A 19,784-nucleotide genomic window follows, 5' to 3' on the forward strand; every position below is an offset into this window, starting at 1 on the left:
GGCCTAGTGGGTGACAGGGCACATTGAGAAGTGACCAGAGACCAAGCTTTAGAGGACAGTTGAAGAAGAAAGCCAGATTGTGAAATATTCCCACTTGCCTTTCAACTAAATCCATGGCTACCTGACTTGAGTTGAAATATCTCTGTTCTTGTTGACCCTAAGTTCTATGCCATTCAATAGGGCAATGTGACTGCCACAAAGTGGACACAGTCTGAAGCCACATTAATGAAGAATAGCATCTTGAGTATACTTTAGACTTTCATCCCATCCACTTCCCTCTTTTTGTACTCTCAGACCCCACTGAGTTTCTTACATTCTATTTTGTCCATCCTTGTTTAAGTAGGACATTGACAAACTGGAGTGACTTCATTGAAAGTTGCCACGTGTTTGGAAAACTAGGCCTATGAAGAAGAGGAGGAATTGGTAATATTGTTTGAAGAAGAGAAAAATAAGGGGGAATAGAGTAGTCATTATCAAATCTTTAAAAGTCGGACATATGGAAAACCTGAGATAGGAATTATTCTTTCTTAGTCTAATGGTAGAAAAAGTAGCCTTAGGGAGAAGTCAATAAGGAGACATTTCAGCTCCATGTGAAACACATTTTGTTCATTCTTAGAAGCAGAACTGGCCAAGACTCACTAACCTGTAAGACAGAGATCTCCCTATCACTGAAAGTTTTTGACATAAGGCTGAATGATTGTATTTCAGGGATGCTAGAAAAGGGATCCCTGTTTTTGAAGAAGATAGTTAGCCTACTATCTGATGTCTGTTAACTTTAAACAAATGATAATCATATTTCAAAATAATGTTTTCTTTTTTTACATATAGTTACAAACATTCTGAGAAAGAGCTCACAAATTTCATCAAAGAGCACATGACACCAAAGGAAGGAAGGAAGGAAGCAAGAAAGAGAAGAAGCATTTATTGAGCACCTATTCTATCCTAAGCATGTGTTAAATTCTTTTACGAATTTGATCTCATTTGATCTTACAAGAACCCTGGGAGGTAGGTAGTATTACTATTGTCTCCACTTTACATTTGAAGAAGTTAAAGTAAGCAGAGTGAGAAAATTAAGTCAGAATTAAGAATCCTTGATTACTAGATGATCTCTAAGGTTCTTTAGCCCTTATTCAATTGTTTTTATTTTGGGGCAAGTGGAGGGAGGTGTAATAGAGAGAACTTAAACCAAGAAACATCATTATTCACAAATTAGCAACTGATACAAAGAAGGTAATGTTAAGGAGATCCCTTTGTGATTGCCAGACTGTTAAGGGTAAAATTTAGAGTTGAGACTTAATATAATTTTAGTGGTCCCCAGGAATTTAAATTCCAAATCCCAATGAAATACTCAAGTCAGAATGGAATTTTATGGTGATTTATTTACAATAGAAGGAAGAAATTAAGAATGAGGGAGAGAGAGAGAGAAAGGGGAAAAAAGGCTCTGGTTTGGCCTGAGCCAGGGGGAGTTCAGAGGCCTCAGCCAAGGGACCTTCCCAGAAGATTAAATCTAGCTCGGGTTCCAGCCATGAGGCCTCCTCCAAAATGAGGGACCTCCTTGGAGGCTGATGCCTTCTGAAAGGTCAAGGGAAAGGGGAGTCAGTTTTATCACTCACCATGTGGTCCCTTCAGGTAAGTAGTCTGAGGTCCCACGTACCACCAAGTCAAGTTCCACCACCAAAGTCCGCAAAAAGGTCCCACTCACAGGAAGTGATGTAATATATAAAGGCAGTTCTTTACATTACTTCCTGTGTCTCACATGTACCAATGGTAGCTTAAATTTGGCATAGGACAGCCCAGGGGGTCAGTCAGTTGTTTCTGATTTGTCACTTGCTAGCACACACAGGTCATAAACCATCCTCCCCTACAATTAATCCTTAAGTGGGGGGTGTATACATTCCTGGTTGCTAAAATTCTGAAAACTAAGCAGGGTGGAGTAAATCTAAAATTCACAATCATCAATGTTAACTGGTGCAACTAATTCAAAAGGAGAAAAAAAATCATCCAATCAAACAATTGCTTGGTCTAAATACATGGCTTGAATGAATTTGTCCAAAGATCAAACCTTTTTAGTAATTCTCAGCTGTAAAAACTGAGGAAATTAAATCATTTGAAAGCTTGGAGTCAATACCTGATAGTTCATATGTATGAAGAGGCAGACTAGGAAGGAAGGAGACTCAATCTCACCACAAACAACTCTGTAGTCTTATGATCACTATGCTCACTTTGTAAGTACAGACTCCGACATCCACCACAGAGGCCTCAAATGAATAGGTCTCCTTCAGGATGCTGGGTCAGCCTGGCCCATTCCATATGGATATAGCTACTTCTATTCACATTGCCTTTGGGGCTTGTTAGATGACAAGTAGAAACATGTGCTTCTAGGGTATGGCTTCCTTTTCTTCCTCTTTCTCTGATCAGAATCTCCGGAGCACTCCTGAGAAATCTTCTATTAAAGGAAAGTGATCAAATGTCTCTGGACCCCAAATTACCACAAATTGAGAGGAATAACCAAGAGCTTGTGTCTAATAAAATCTCAAGTCAATTCCTGCCTTTGATGCCTACAACCAGTAAAGTCCTTCCCAGCATGTGAAAAGCAGGATTGAATGGTCTTTGAAAAAGTCAGTTGAAGACGAAATGAATGCACAGTCATGTTAAATTCTGGTAGGTCAAGATAGATCCTTCTATTTAAACAACCCAAAATCCCTCTCTGTGTTTCTTTTCCCTTTGTGTCACTTTTTAATCAAAGAAAACTAAGAGAGACCAAAGGAGCCAATGCCAAGGATGTCCTGACCACAGTGAGTCCTGGTATAGGGCCACCTATGAGCTCAGTTTTTAATGTCTCCTAATGTAAACCTTATGCTTAGGACATCTGGATGTCAGTGTGTCTTCTTGTAGCAGCTGTTTGCAGTAACCTGTAGTTGCCACGGAAACCAGGCTCTGGGGGACGCCAGCCTGATATATTTATTACTTGGAGGCAATAGACTCCCTCTTGTCGCTAAGTTTTATGGGCATGCATTACTGTGGCTGAGAGGCTGAACTGATAAACATTTTGAGGTTCAACATTAATGAAGCATGGGAACAAAGTCTACCCAGTAAACCCACCCAATAAGGCACTCCTGGGAAAATCACTCATCATAGTTACCACAGAGCCTGCAGAACCAATAGCATAGGTTAGGGCTCAGAACTAGAAGTGGACTGGGACTGATGTCATACCCAGTGTCTCACCTATAGAGAGCCTCTCCATGACTCACACATACCAGGTGTGTCCACTACTGTTCATCTGGCTCGCCCTCTGTCTGTCTTTCAGGATGGATGGGTAAACTAACTTGCCATCTCCTAACTTGGCATGAAATAAAGTCCCCTACGTGCCAGCCAGCTTTGGTCAGTTTCATACCCACATAGATTGCTTGCCTTACCCTTACAGACCTCAAAAATACATGCCTATCATTAGAGAGAAGAGCCTGGTTGGTGGTCCTACCATGTTGATGGCTTGGAACAAATTTGTTTCTACTCTTGGGGGCTAGGGGGCTGGTTCAGAGCAACAACTCAAAAGAAGTAAGGCTAAGTCTAAAGGGACAAGAGAGGAAGTGAACAATTCCAACTCCTTTATTTTTATAATAGAATTTATATAATGCTATAAGATCTATAAAATTTACAAATATTAATTTACTTGTACAATGATCACATCTATTTTACTGATGAAGAATCTGAGATAGATAATGGTTAAATGACTTGCTAAGGGTCACACACCCAGAAAATGTCAGATGATATAGTTTGAACTTGGGTCTTCCTGTCTTTGGAGCAGCTAGGTGGCAGAATGTATAGAATGCTAGGCCTGGAATTGGGAAGACTCATCTTCATAAAGTTGGCAAGATTAAAATTAACTCTACCCTGATTATGAAGATTAAAATTGTAACCCCTGCCTGTTTTTTTGATTTAATCATCAAAAGTATAAACACCCTACCTAAAAGCTGAGTATGGAGATCTGCCCATTTTTAGATCTAATCACCAAAGTGTAAACATCCCACTTAATCATTAAGTGAGAAGTCTGTGACCCACATGTGCAATAGTGGGTGACAAATCAGAATTAAACTAACTGCCCCTGGGAAGTCCTAAAGCAAAGCTTCAACTGTGATTGGTAGATGTAAAATTAGGGGAAGACACAGGAAGTGACACAAAAGAAGTGTCTTTAAAAGGAGCTGTCATTTCCTGTAAGATACAGTTCTGCATTCTTTGGAAGTGGATACTGGAGACAATTCTTCATTCTTTGGAGTAGAGGTTGGACCCAAGGCCCTGTTCCTGGTAAGGCTGTTCTAAAATCTCTTCCTTTGAACTGATACATGGTGAATGAAAGAAGCTGACTCTTAACTGCTGAATTTTCTGAAAAAAACTAACCCTAGGAAAGAGTTACCATATCCTCTCTCTGATTTTCTTATTTCACTCTTTCTACATTTTGTAAATAAACTGTAAGCAAATCTCTTTGGAATAAATTAAATTCTTGATGACCACACTCTTAAATAATACAGAACAACCCTTTTTTAAATTTAGCCCTTTTTTCCCTTACATGTTCAAATCTAGTCTCAGACTTCCTAACATTGGGAGCCTACACAAGTCACTTAACCCTGTTTACTTTGGTTTCTTCATTTATAAAATGAGCTGGGGGACAAAATAGCAAATCTCTCCAGTATCTCTACCAAGAAAACCTCAATGGGGTTTTTGAAGAGCCAGATATGACTGAAACAACTAAACAATAACTTCCTGTCTCTATATCTATCTACTATGGTATCTGCCTTCACAGAGAAGGTATCTGAATTCCAGAGAGAGGAAACCAGGGAGCTTTCTACACATCCTGGAGGAAGTTTTCTGATTGAGCTTGGTAGAGGCCAGTGAAGTGGACAAAGGTACAGATGGCATGGTTATCTAATTTTCAGATGACACAGTTAAGAGTGAAAGCTTATATGCTAGACAACAGACGGGACCCCTAAAGCTCTTAGAGTGAATAAAACTGAATAAGATGAACTTTAATAGAAATAATATAAAGACCAACACAGGTCCCAAAAAAATCCCTCCAAAAAAATAAATAAGAGCAGGAAGGAGGAAGGTGTGGCTAGTTGGTAGTTTGTATAAAAATCATCTAGATTATAAAGTTCAAAACTGATCAACGATGTGATATAGCAATAAAAAAATCTAACTTTATTTTTGACAGCAGTAAGTGATAGAGTATAAATATGAAAGATGTGATAGTATTACTTCCACTGAGCTGAAATTATGTCAAGGTGAGTATAATAAGAACTGGGTGTTGAAGATAGTGAGGTGGCGAGGTAGATTGAGAGTCAGGCCCAGAGACAGGAAGTCCTGGTTTCAAATATGGCCTCAGACATGTCTTAGTGTCTTAGTTGTGTGTCCCTGGGCAAGTCACTTAACCCCCATTGCCTAGCCCTTACCACTCTTCTGCCTTGGAACAGTATAAAATATTATTTATAAAATGGAAGGTAAAAAAAAAAAAGTTGGGTGCCACACTTTTTAAGAAGTATTCTAACAAGCTGAATCACTATCCAGGAAGGAGAAGACTGGAGTCTATGCCATATGATGGATTGTTGAAAGAACTGATGTTCATATTTGTATAATTTGGAAACCCAGAATATTTGGCTGATTGAAGATATGACTTGGAGGAGGTGGCATGATTGTTTTTAAGTGTTTGAAGGGTTACCATGGGAAGGAGGCATTAGGATTATTCTGCTTGGCCTCAGAGGGCAGAACTAGAACCGATGGGGCTGGAGGTGAGGAGGAAGTTGTAAAGAAGGGATATTTTGGCTGAGTGTAATCTGTCCAAAGTTCAAATAAACTCTCTCAGGAGAAGGGTTCCCCATCAATGAGTCAACTAGCATTTGCTAACAGTTACAGCACTGGAGGTCTCCAGTGGGGATTAGATGATCACTTGGCTATATTGCATGTGGGATTCCAGTTCAGATATAGGTTGGAATAGATGATATTTAATGATCCTTCCAGTACTCATCTTCAATGATGTAGGGCCCTGCAGAAATAGGAAGTCAGCAGCTGCTGTCAAAAGCCCTAACAAGATCATTATTAGCCTCTTTCCCAAGCTAAGTCTTCTTCCAGGCAAAATATAGAACCAGAATCCCAGGGCTGGTATTTGTTAGAGGCTGACCCATTGTTTTCAAGAGTGAGGGCGAGGTTACCAACCAAGTCTTTGGTGTGGATAATAGAGTAGCTTCAAGGTTTGCATTTTTCTGGTTTGTTTCCCTGTTTGTTTGTTCCTGTGTTTTGTGAGTGTATGTCCTCTTAGGGAAGCATTGTGCGCTAGCTGTGCTGAAATCTACAACTCCTGAGCAGAGAAATCACCTAATAATTAGGTGGTGATGACTCTATATCATAAGGTCAATGACATCTCTATACTTGACAACACTTTCTAATTTTTTTCAGGCATGCTTATAGGTTGTGAGACTGGTAGTCAGAAACTGATATATTTAATAGGTCAAATGACTCAAAATCTCAGAGTAAGATAATGACAAATCAAGGCTGGAACCTAAATTTCCTGACTCAGAATCCAATTTATTTTCCTTTTAAAACAGTACCTCCCTAGTAGCTGGAAATAGTACTGTGATCATAAAATCTTTTGAAAAAATGGGGAGACTGGAGCTCCTTTTTTGTGAGACATCAATGAAGTGATCTAGTTCTTTTCTTTAATCAAGTGAAACATAACCCACCTTCTGACCTTCCCAGGTTTCTTATACCTTATATTCCCTCCCTTCCCATTTGTACTCTGTGATCCAGTGACATCAGTCTCATTGTTCCATCTCCTGGCTCTGGGAATCTCATGATGCTCTTCAGCTACCTATTGACTTCTTACAGATCCCAGCTAAAGTTTTATCTTCTCCAGGAAGCTTCTCCAAATTCCCCTTAATTCCAGTGCCTTCCATTTATTGATTAACTCCAATTTATTCTGTATCTGTCTCATTTATAAATAGTTGTTTACATGTTGTCTCCCTCATTCATTTGTGAGCTCTCTTTACCTTTCTTTCAATCTCCAGTGATTAGCACAGTGCTTGGCACTGAAATGAAATGAAACAAAAGAAATTAATCTATAATTTCATGGTGAGGTCATACACTCTCATGTCTTTATCTGCTATCTCTATGCAGATAACTATTCAATCAACCAAAGCCTTGGTCTTTAGATCTGTATTTCCCAAAGTCTAGACTCTAGGAGGATATTATCCTTTAGATATCCACTCATAGTCAACTTATCTAAAACTCTACTTGTCATATCTTTCCTTAAAACCAACTACTTCCTATTTTCCTTCTTAATTTTTCCACAGTCATACTCCCAGGTTCCCAGTCTAGATATCTTGGAGTTGTTTTTTTATCTCTTCCTCTCCATTTCCTACAGCTTAGCCATTACAATGCTTTCATTCATTCTCCCTTTTTGAAATTATCTTTTCAACTCTATTCCCACACCGCTGCCCTGATCCTAGTCTTCATAACCTCACAAGCCAAGCGAGGTTTCTGTAATAGCTTGATTTATCCTCTTGTTTCCAGACTTTTACTATCTAATCCACATTGTCTAGACTGCCAAGTTAACCTTGATTTTCTTTCCCAATCTGATTCCCTAATTCCTTTCTCATCAAGTACTAACTCTTCAGTTGGACTTGAGACCCTCTGTGTTCAGGTTCTGAATTATCTTTTCAACCTTATTCTCCATTTTTCCATATACGACTAGAGAGTGTGGTACAATGGAACATGAGATGGACTGAGAGTCAAGAGACCTCTGACATTACCTTACTGTGTAATCTCAGGAAAGCCTTGACTTGGCTGGAACGGGGCTTTTTTAGCTTTTCTGGATCCTACAACCTCTAACACAAGCACATAAAACATTTTCTATGAGGCAGACGTGTCTCTTCATTGACCCTTACAAAGCATCATGTTTACTATCACCTTTGTCTAATTTTAGAGGCTACATGGTAAAATATAAAGAGGAGCTTTGAGTCCCCCCAGGAAGACCTGACTTCAAATCTCAACTGTGGTACTTACATTACCTTGGGCATGTTACTTAATTTCTTTGGGTCTACTTCCTTGTTGGGGGAGGGGGGGTCTAGATTGTCTGCACCATCCCTTTTGGCTTTAAAGCCTATGATCCTTTGAGTATAGTCTTTGGATCTTAGCTATCTCATTCTGGCCCATACCTGCCATTGTCCAATCAAGAGTTTTTTTTAAGCATTAATATCTGACAGGCACTATGATAGGTGCCCAAGAGACAAAAAGGAAGAAGAAATTCTTTGTAAGGGCTTATATTCATTGAGGAAGACAACATGTATATACAGAAGTAAATATAAAAGCTAAATACAGAGTCAAAGCAAGGTAGTTTCAGGGGAAAAGGCATTGAACTAAACAGCTAAGGGAATCAGGAAAGGACTGGTATAGGAAGAATCATTTAAGATGACCTTTGAAGTAAGTGTGGGAGATCCTGCTAAGCTCTGGTACCAATATCCTTTAAGAGGACAGAAGGTATCACGTATTCCTATACTCTTCCTTCTCTGTTCTCACACATTCCTATACAACATCAGATATACACACAGATATTACATGTATCTATCTATATGTATACGTGTCTGTATATATTTGAATCTATGATTCTCTTAGTAAATAGAATTCATGGTGAGGAAATTCCTTCTTCCAATGTAGATAAGCAAGTCATAGTCTTAGCACAGTAAATAGAGAACTGATCTTTAAGACAGGAAGAGATCTGAGTTGAAGTCCTAACTCTGGTATAGAATGACCCTGAAACTGGTAAGTCACTTAACTTTTTAGGATCCTAAGCACCTCTCTAAGTCTAAGTTAGGTACATAATCCATTAAATGAAAAGAACTAAGATATCAGCACTTAATAAATGCTTACTGGTATATTTAGGATAGAAAGAAAAGTAGCCTCATGTTCATAGTATAGAAATGAATTTTTCATGAGTCAAGATTATGAATCCCCTATAAGACCTTCATATGGTCCTAGATCAGGAAAACATCCTTCAAGCCACATTGTTCTAGAATTGGCCCAGGCCTGAGAGAAGGTAGGAGAGAGAAGAGGTAGGGTTGTGGATAAGACAAGTACTTTATATTGTTGGGATAAGCAAGGAAGGCTTTGGAATCCTATGGATTGACTGACAGGAGATGGAGTGGCAGTTTGAACAGCAAGGGATTATGGGAAAAAACCATTGGCCAGAGGGCATTCTGAAGAGCACTAGGTTTTTCTGAGTGGCTGAAGGCCCCCCTCCCAAAACCATGAAAGAAGACCCAGATTTTCTACCTTTAATTCCTGGAGCTGTTTTCTCCAAAGAAACCCTTCTACTGTTTCCTCTACCTGCTACCAAGAATCACCAGACCCAGGGGAAGTGCTGGCTAGGACTCTCTCTCAAAACTCAGAGCCCAGCCCTCTTGGATCCTACTGGTCTCTCCTTGCCTTCCCTGAACTGATTTAAGATTTAGTCTTTAGGATATACTAGCATAGAGATCATAAAGAGAGCAGTCAGTTGGGAAAGGGGCTGAGGCATTTGTGGGCTTGGGAATTGGCCTCTTGATCCTGCTGCTGTGGGAATAACTTGATAGAGGAACCTCCTCCCATTTTCTTTCAACTTATTTAACCTATCCCTTCAATAAATCCTTAGTTCACAAGTCAGATTTGGGTTTGGCCTATCTTTACAACAGGAAGGGTGTTTAGGTGATTGGGGACAGATCTCAAAGCTTGAGTCAAGGCCTGCCACACATCACTGAGGAAGGTAAATCAGAAGCCTTCCTCAGAAGCAGCTGACAGGGGAATTGACATCTCATCCCCTCAGCTTTTGCTCTCATACGGACTGAAGGGGTATACAGTCTGTTTGATATCCTTTGAGAAAGGAGAGCAAGAGGAATTCATCTTTCCTACTCCCTGGAGTTTATTTCAAACCTCTGCTCCCGTTCACCCTAGGGAGGAAGAGATCCTACCATCTTTCCCTCTCTCAACAGAGTTTACCTTATCCACTGTTTCCCTGATCACTTGGTCCTCTCAACTTCTCAAGTGCTATTACATCTTAACCAGTGAAACCAACCAACCAATCCTTCTTGGTAGCAGGTGGAGGAAACAGTAGAAGGGTTTCTTTGGAGAAAACAGCTTTAGGAATTAAAGGTAGAAAATCTGGGTCTTCTCTCATGGCTTTGGGGGGTGGGGCTTCAGCCACTCAGAAACTGAACTTTTCAGCTTTCAGTCCTGGGTCAGAAGACCTAGGGCTCTTCAGAATGCCCCTCTCCCCACCCCCACTCCCCAGCCAATGGTTCTCTCCCATAATCCCTTGCTGCTCAAACTGCCATTCCATCTTCTGTCAGTCAATCCATAGGATTCCAAAGCCTTCTTTGCCAATCCCAACAATATGAATCAGCTATTTTAGGATGATGCAAGAATGAATACTTGTTTAAGATGTTTATGGCCAGACTGGAAGTACCTTGAATAGAAATGGCATAAGAGGGCCCCTGAACTTGGAAGTTAGAAGACCTAGGTTTGAGGCCTGGCTTTGCAACTGATCAATTATGTGATGTTGGGCAAGTCATATGATGTTTTTCTCTCTCATTAAGCTGTGAGCTCCTGGAGAACAAGAACTATTTTTTTCCTTTCTTTATATCACTGTTATGTAGTATGATGTCTGGTACATGATAATTGCTTAATAAATGTTTGTTGTCTGAGCCTCATTTTCCCCATCTATAGAATGCAAAAAGTACTTCTACTACCTACCTTAAAGGGCTATGAAGAAAGTAATTGTAATTTATCTTATTGTATACCCTGCAATTCTCAGGCTCTTAAGAGATATAAGGTACCCAAGAGATATTTAGTGATATCTATTGATTGATTGAGTCTATGTGAATCTCCAAGATGATTTTATATGTCTCTATTGCAGTGTGATAGAAAGAGCACAGGACTCGTAATTAGGACACTTAGCCCAGAATACGTGAGAAAAGTAACTCATTGTCCCTTTCCAGGGCTCAGTGTCTTCTTCTCTAAAATAAGTGGGATGGACTAAATTATTTCTAAGGCCTTTTCCCCCTGGCTTTATTGTTTTATTCTAATATTCTTCATCCTCAGTTGCCTTCTATCTCTCATATTCTGTTTTCTAAGATGCCTTCCAAATCTGACAGTCTATGCTCCAGGTTATAAGAACCCTTTCAGCTTTGACAATCTATAGTCTATAACATGACACGAAGGATAATGTTAGACTTGAAATTGAAAACCTAGATTCATATCCCACTACCAAAACTAGGTATATGAACCTGTATAAGTCACATAAACCTCAGTTTTATCATAAATAAAATGAAGTGATTGGATTTGATGACCTTCTAAGGTGACTTCCAGATCTAAAGCTATAATCCTATTTAAAAGGATATTTTTTTTTTCATAATCTGCCTCATTTCCTCAGCAATGTCATTTTTAGAGATTGCCAAAGGACCCATGGGACAATAACAAAGGATGATTAAAGATGGAGGAAGTCACAGCTTTGCTGAGGGATTGAGGAAGAGGGAGACATTGGACCACTGGTCGGAGGTTAACGAGTTATCAAAGCCGCTACAACTTGGGTTGCCTTTGTGGGAGGGCCAGGCCCAAGCAAACAGAAATTTATGTCCTGGAAGGTCATAAATTGTTCTCACAAGTTGTAAAGCTGGAGTCAGGAATGGATCTCTGGTTTAGCTTTGAGGAAACCTTCCGCTGAGCACCCAATGAGCAATGTGGGAAAACATAGTAAAAGCAGTCGTATTTTTTTTTCTTTTCCTGGACATTTCTAGGATGGTTTATCTTATGATTCAGTCCTAGTTTTTATCTATTGATCTGTCCATCTGCCTGTCTTTTGGCCTTTTTCACTGCCTTTATCACACTGAGCTTCCCTTTCATGTGAAAGGGAAAATTACAGTCCAAGAACCCAAATACTGATAAGACAAACCCTGAAAGATAAGGTTTACAATGGTAGACTGAACTCTAGCTTTTGCCTTTCATATCCTCTTGGTTCTATAGAGGTGTCCGGAAGGGAATGCAGGTAAACAATTGAATTACCATCCTGCCTCTGAAAAGTGTGACCTTGGGTAGATCACTTCACTTTTGGCATCATGGTTTTCTCATCTGAAAGTTTACAGGGTTGGAAGAGCTGTCCTCCAGGGTTCTCTCCATCAATAAATCATAGGATTCTAGAGTTTAGAAGAGAACTGTCTGATAGACTAAGGTTCTTCCTCATGTAAGGATTCTACCTTCACACTTCTATCCCAGTCTTTGTGTGTGTGTGTGTTTGTGTGTGTGTGTGTGTGTGTGTGTGTGTGTGTGTGTGTGTGCGTGCGCCTCAAAATAGATCCTAAATGAAGCCTGAAATTTCACCATTAGCATGGGTTTTAGGCAATATATAGGCACTCTCATCTCTTTAAGGGCTGGCTTTCAAACATGTCCTAGGAGGGGTATTATATTTAGAGTGTTCCAACTCAAACTGGATATATTTGTTGTACCCTTTCACAATTGAAAAGCCCTAGATTTAGAGATGGGGGATAGAGGAAGTTGGTGGGAACCCTAGAAGTGGGAATATTGAAAACAAAAAAACATTCCTATCAGTTTGTCCTAGGTCTGACTGCATAGTTCTCCTGTTTGTAATAATAATATGATTACATTTTATATATATAAATAATATATATATATAATATACATATTATAATAACTTGGATAAGTGGCCATTTGATAGTTAGGGTGGCGTGATGGGCAAAGCCACAAACTGGAGCTCTGGGTACTCTTGGGGCTTGGCCCTACACTTATGCTTTAGGAGAGATATAATATCATTCATCCTTACAACCTTGATGTTTACCACATAACAGGTTGCTGTAAGACTAGATGGAGCCTGGTATGGTCAGAAATACCTATGTTCCCTCCTACAGGGTAGGCTGAGGCCCATGAACCTCTTGAGCTCAGGAGTTCTGAGCTCCAGTGAGCTATTCTGGTCAGATGTCTCACTAACTACCTCCCACCTCCAGAAGGGATGAGGATAAAAATGGGGCAGGGGGACCAGGTTGCTTAGGGAAGGCAAGCCAAATAGTTCCTGGCAAAAAAAGCAGATCAAACCTGCCGTGCTGATCTGTAGGGGGAAGAATCTCTGAGTAGCCCTTATACTTGTAACCTGGACAAGTTGAGGAGATTTAATCTTTAAAATACCTTTATTTTAAAAAGAACACATGGATAAATGGATGTGCCATTAGTTTCTAGAATAACTTTGGGCAAGTGACTATCATTTACGTAGGGTTCTTCTTGATTCCCCAGTTAGTGGTCTACCCACCTCCATGCCATTACTTTGGATTTACATTATATATATTTTGTATTTACTTATTAGTGTCTATTTTTCTCCTCTTTTCCCTCTCTCCTCCCATCACCCAAGCAGAGTGGAAATTCCTCAACACTAGTGATTTTGCTTTGTCTTTGCATCTCTAGTGCCTAGCATCATGCTTGGCTTATAAATGGACCCTTAGTAAATATTTGTTCTGTCAAATCAGACTGAATTCTCTTAACTTAAAAGTGAAGTTATGAGCCTTGATCTGTTTCAAAAAGTTGTCCTGGAGATTCTGACAAAAAAATTCTGCTATTTCCACCATCTGCATTGGGGAATCTTCAGTAAAGTCAAGTCAACAATATCTTTAAACTGAAATATTTATGAATTATTTCCATTTAAACATAAATTCCCAAAGTTATTCATTAGTTCTATGATTTGATCACAACTCTTAGCACCTCTAAGGTGTTGAGTTAGCTAATGAAATTCACATATGTCTGTGAGATCCAAACATTAGTTCATTTATTAATGGCCATGAAAAGCCTGTAATTAAACCACAACTTATTACATCAACAAATACCCAGTTATGAGCTTATGTTAAATGTAAACAAAGGATTACTCCTGAATTTGCTAGTTATCTTTATCTGTTGGATGTTTTGCCAAGAGAAGAGCCAACAACATTACATGATGGGGTAGACACGTAGGTGGAAAAATGCCTATCCCTTGCTATCCATGAGATTTAACACTAGAAGGGAATTTCAAGAGCTTCCATTTTATAGATGGGGAAATTGAGTCTAGAGAGGTAAATGATTTGCCCCAAGTCACTCCTTACAATGGGCAGTATAGGCAGCATTCTCCAAATCTGATATTGTTTCTACTATAGCATATTTTTTCTAACAGGGAAAAAAACCCTACCATTTTCTAAAAAGGGAATAGAAGACCTGGGATGAGGAAATAGAGATGAAAAGCCAAGGGGTGGGGGGGGAGGGAGCAGCTAGGAGGCACAATAAATAGAGCACCAGGCCTGGAGTTGGGAAGACCTGGGTTCAATTTTGAACTCAGACAATTCCTAGCTGTATGACTCTAGGCAAGTCATTTGACCCTGTTTGCCTTGCTCTTTCCCCTCTTTCTTAGAGTTGTTACTAAAATTGAATGTGAAGGTTGGGGGGGGGGGGAAGCCAAGATGAACCAGTATCAATTGATTTTTAGGGAGCCAAAACTCAGGAGCTGAACTAAATGGAAAACCAAAGCATAAGACCAGAGTTCCAGGCTAGTTAGGATTGGGGGTCAATATTAGACCCAGCCAGCCATAAAGCACAGGGAGAATTGACAAGGAGTCAGATTATCTGGCTCAACCTGTGTTCCCAGAGCTACAATATTTATGGGAGTTATTCATTGTGCCAATGTGGTGGCCAGATCGGGAATGAGGTTCACTATGCTCCATCTTGGATTTGTCATATCCATCAGGCCATGGACAAATCTACCTGATTTTTTTATCTTTCTAGTTAAAATAACTGGGAGGTAATCACTTTTGGTCACGTACAGTCTGAGAATGCTATCCAAATTCTTTCTAGACAGTACTGCCAGGCCCTTAGCTGAGGGATCTCATGGCAAAAGGTAGAGATGACAGTCTCCTGCTCCTACCTGGGTCCTAGCTCATCCTCGCTTCTCCAGACAAAGTCCCCAAACTTCTCATAGTGAGAATTGTAGTGATGCTGAACACGGAAGAGCATGGAGGCTGACACTTCCATCAGGGTGTTATAAGCTGTCTGTTGCTCCTTGCCGCTGGTGTAGCCATTGTAGAGGTTGTAAATTTTGTCAGCTATCTCTGAAAAGAAGGCAAAACATGAAGATTTACCAGGGAACTTAGAGTTGGACAGAAAGTTTTTTTCAGAGGCAATCGCTATATTTTGGTACTGAACTAGGTACTAGGGATATAAATACAAAGAGTGAAATAAGGAATAGTAATAAATAAGGAATAATTTTCCCATAGTGTCAATTTGTCAGAAATAGATTTTGAAGCCAAGACCTGACTCCAAGTCAGTCTCCTAACTGCTACACCATACTGTCCATCAGTCTTCCTTTCCTCCCCCTTTTTCACCTATCATATGAAGTGACTCCATTAAAGAAGGGAAAGATTGAAGTCATAAAGTACCTATAGCTTCAAGGAACTAGATGTTCAGCCAAGAGTAAGAAGGCCCAGTACCTACCCTCAGCTTTGTTGTCATCTACCAGTGGGCAAGCCGTCCTCAGCGTAACAGTACTCAGCTCTGAGTGTCGGCCTCTTGTATCCACAGCATAGAGTGTAAATCTAAAGAAAACCAGGTATGAGTAAATTTTATCTTTTTTCCTAATTACATGCAAAAACAATTTCCAAAAATTTCTGAAAAATATTGAAAATCAAATTCTCTAATTACTGTCTTTTCCCTCTCTACCCCCCATACCCTTTGAGATGATAAGCAATCTCATATAGATTTTACACATGCAATCATGTAAAACATTTTTCCATATTAATACTTTTGTGGAAGAAAAACTCAAATAAATAAAAAAAATTAAGAAAGTGAAAAAAGTTTGCTTTGGTTGGATTCAGACTCAATTCTTTTTTTTATTTCCTGGAAGTAGATGGCATTTTTCAACAGTAGACTTTTTGGGATCACTTTACTGCTGAGAATAGCTGCCATTCACAGTTGTAAATGTAAAATTGGAAAATATTCATTGGAAAATATTTCTGGAACTGTGTACAGTGTTCTCCTGGTTCTGCCTACTTCACACTGTTTCTGTTTGTGTAAGTCTTTACAGGTTTTTCCGAGTTCTTCCTGTGTCATTTCTTATGGCAAATAGTATTCCATTGCAATCATTTGCTATAACTTACTTGCCCATTCCTCAATTGATGATTATCCCCTCATGTTCCAAATTGTTGACCCCCTAAAAAGAGCTGCTTTGAACATTTTCTAGCTGTGTGGCCCTGGGCAAATCACTTAAACTCTGCCATCATTTCCTCAAATGTAAATGGGAAAAAGTAGAACCTTCCTCCTAGGGTTGTTGTAAGGAACAAATGAGATAATATTTGTAAAACATTTAACAGAGTGCTTGACACATAGTGTGCATTTAATAAATGCTTGTTCCACTCCCTTACTTCCTAAAACTACTTTATCTACCTCCATCCCCAACATGAATGATATTTTCTTTTCCAGCAGACTATGGAAAACAGAGGTTAAGTGTCTTGCCTAAGATCACATAGCTAGTAAGTGTCTGAGCTGAGACTGGAACTCAGGTATTCCTGACTCCAGGCCCAGCTGCCTACCTGTGTATATTATCTATAGACTTATTATATTATCAAATCTAACTATTGGAAAAGATGTTACACATCAAACAGGCCAAACCGTACCTGGGGAAGATTCTCTTCTATAGCATTCCTGATGAGACATATTTGTTCTTCCCCATTAAAATGGAGACAAGCAAGGATTGCTTTATTATTTGTCTTTGTATCCCTAGCATCAAGCATTGGATCAAGCATTTAGTGGGTGGTTAGTAAATATTTATTGTATTGTTTGATAACTACACAGTCCTTGAGGACCTTCAGTCAGTTCCTCTATCTGTCTCTCTGTCTGTCTGTCTCTCTCCTCCTCCCTTCCTCTCCTATTTTAATTTCAGGTAGCTCTAATTTTTTTGTATTTTTTTTCTTAAATTGAAATAAAATATGTCTCTCAAGCTTCCATTCATCACTCCTAGTTCTGGTATAAAAGACTAAAGTGAACACATTCATTGTTTCTTCTACATATTAGACTTTCAAATACTTATACTTAAAGACATTTTTCATATTGCTCCTAGTTCCCTCAAGTCATCTCTTTACCAAGCTAAGTGTCCTCTGATTCTTTCCCTCTTCCCTGTATAAGGTACTCTCTAGTCCCTTCACCAATCTAGTTGCTTTCCTCTGGAGTTTTTATATCCTTTTCTAACTTTCCTCTCCTTCTCCAAGTAGTCACTTCTTAAGGTGAAGTGAGACTACTTAGTGTTTATAAAACCAATTTAATATTCAAAAGCATCAGATTTAGGACCAGAAGCAAAAAACTCACTCTCCAAGTAATCTAATCTAATCTCCTCATTCTACAGCTCAGAAACTAGGGTTCAAGCCCAAGATAAAAAAAATTAAAAAAAAAAACTCAGAAGAGAGGCAGAGGCTTTAAATCTTTAGAGTCCCAAACTAGTCATCATCTAACCCTTATATCATATTTTTTTCTTTATATTACCCCATGACAATTCTCCTTCTTGTGCTGCAATTCTAAAGTTTGTAAGCACACGCTGTCTTTTCTTCACAACATAACTGTTCTTTTGTTTCTGGCATCTTCATCTCTAAGTACAACATCATGGAGGAGAGAAATGCCCCCCCAAATAAATGTTTATACAACAAATAAAATGGATTTTGTCAATGGACAGAAGTAACATTAAGGCTCATTTCAGATTGACATAAGAGAGAACTTCTTTTAAAATATAGAGATGTCTGATGAAAATGGAATAAACTGTCTTGTGACACAGTTTTCTGTTAGTACATCCATTGAAGTAGAGGCTGCAAGAGCATTTGTCAGGAATATCTTAGAGGAGCTGAATGCTTTGGTTTAGTGTGGACCTAGAAGATCTCCAAAGTATTTTTTGACTTTCTGACTTTGGGCAAGCGCCTTTTCTCTGGATCTGTTTGTTCATTTCTAAAGTTACAGAGCTGTATTGGTAGATCCCTCCAAGTCCTATGATCTTATCCCAATCCCAGGTGGTCAGTGCTACAGGAATTCTTGAGTGGCTAGAGGTGACTATTTTGACAACCACACTAAGAATACAATCTCTGGATTTCCAAATGACCTGTAGAAGCATCAACAATGTAACTGCTGGCAGAGCAAGCAGATACACATGCTTTTAATTTGATCTTGGTGCTCTGCCCTTAGCTTCAACAGAATACGTGCTCCATTTAATGCAGGGTTAATGACTTACCTGTAAGCTAAGAGGAATAGGTGTAGTTACTAAAGAAAACATAATTATTCCCTTCAAACTATTGGTTCTGGCAACATGCCCTTCCCACATCACAAATGTGTGTTAATAGTGGTGCCAACCTTAGTTCTTCCCATACCAAAGGGCTAAGGGTTCTGGGTGGCCAGACTCAATGGGAGGTTTACCCAGCCCCAAGCCAAGGTGTTGCTCTGTTTGTTGCAGGCTGAACAAGGGCAGTGGGGATGACCTACTCAAGTAAACTTGGTTTTCTGGAGGAGAAATGGGGAAGTAAGCTTCAAGGAAAGGGAGGAGGAGATAGTTAAAAAAAAAAAACACAAGGTTATTGAGGGAGAAGAGCTGATGTCCAAACCTAGATGGACATAGAAGATAAAATTTGAAGTGGATGAATTGAATCAAGATCACATTGGGAGGTCTGAACTCCAGATGGCTTTCAACTTTGTTATTTAAGAGTATCCACATGTTCTAGGTTACATGAGAGGTGGCTTTCATTCTCTCCTTGTTACTACTGACACTTCTAGCACTTCCCCACTGGGTGAAGATGTAAGGACCATTTGAGAGTGCTTTTTTAAAAAATATTTTTAAGGCTTATGAAGTGACTATGAAAGAACAGGGTGTTCATTTTGGGGAAGACATTATCTCTTACTTTAAATCCAGCACAGAGCTCAATGAGTACTCAAAGAGTGGTATCCGCACGGTAAGGAATGAATTGGGATTCAAAGGGGAGTGAGATGCCCAAGCCTGCAGAAATTTTTTTTAATGTTGGAACAAAAGCTTCACACTATATGTAAGTCTGTCTAAAAGGTGACCAGACATTTGTGTTCATATATAGCTGTCATGTAGAGGAAAGACTAGTGAAATTTGAACCAAAAAGACTAATTCAGTTCCCACTTTTGCCGCTTGCAATCTGTGTGGCCTCAGTGTCTCCAAAGCAACTCTATAAAATGGGATTATTTGTTCTATAAACTGTAACATGATAGATAAATTTGAACAATCAATGTCATCATTAACATTACACAACTAGATGTTATAAATAGACATACTCATAGATTTGGAGTTGGAAGGGAACTGAAATTGTCTAGTCCAGTGGTACCAAACTCAATTTGAAATGGGAAGAAGGAGTACTAAACAATACACAGGCATCCTTGCAGGCTGCATGTTCACTTCGAAAACTATACAGTAACAATATCTATATTCTGTTGTATTTTACTTATCTTGTTAAATGTTTCCCAATGAGATTTTAATCTGTTTCAGCCACATGCTCTGGCATGTTGCATGCCCCTGATACAGTCCTCTCTGTCTTCCCCTCCATTTTAGCAAAGAGGAAACAAGGGCCCAGAGGAATTAAGTTGTTGTTGCTTTTTGTTGTTATTGGGGTTTGTTTTGTTTGTTTGTTTGTTTTTACCAAGATGATATAGGAAGGAAAGAACAGATCCAGAATTGGAACAGAGGTTCTCTGTCTCCA

At 39.3% G+C, this 19,784-nt stretch overlaps 1 protein-coding gene across 9 annotated transcripts in view; it reads right to left on the reverse strand.

Moving 5' to 3' along the window:
- The window catches only part of ASTN2 (astrotactin 2), a 1,150,327-nt gene that overhangs the window by 11,349 nt on the left and 1,119,194 nt on the right, over positions 1–19,784 (reverse strand). For all 9 annotated transcript variants that reach the window (XM_007474538.3, XM_007474537.3, XM_007474541.3 and 6 more), the window contains 2 exons: positions 15,532–15,632; positions 14,966–15,149 (listed from right to left, as the gene is read on the reverse strand). In XM_007474538.3, coding sequence (XP_007474600.2) covers positions 14,966–15,149; positions 15,532–15,632 — 285 coding nt within the window. The remainder of the gene's footprint in view (positions 1–14,965; positions 15,150–15,531; positions 15,633–19,784) is intronic.

Source organism: Monodelphis domestica, chromosome 1, assembly GCF_027887165.1.
Source record: "Monodelphis domestica isolate mMonDom1 chromosome 1, mMonDom1.pri, whole genome shotgun sequence".
NCBI classification, from domain to species: domain Eukaryota; kingdom Metazoa; phylum Chordata; class Mammalia; order Didelphimorphia; family Didelphidae; genus Monodelphis; species Monodelphis domestica.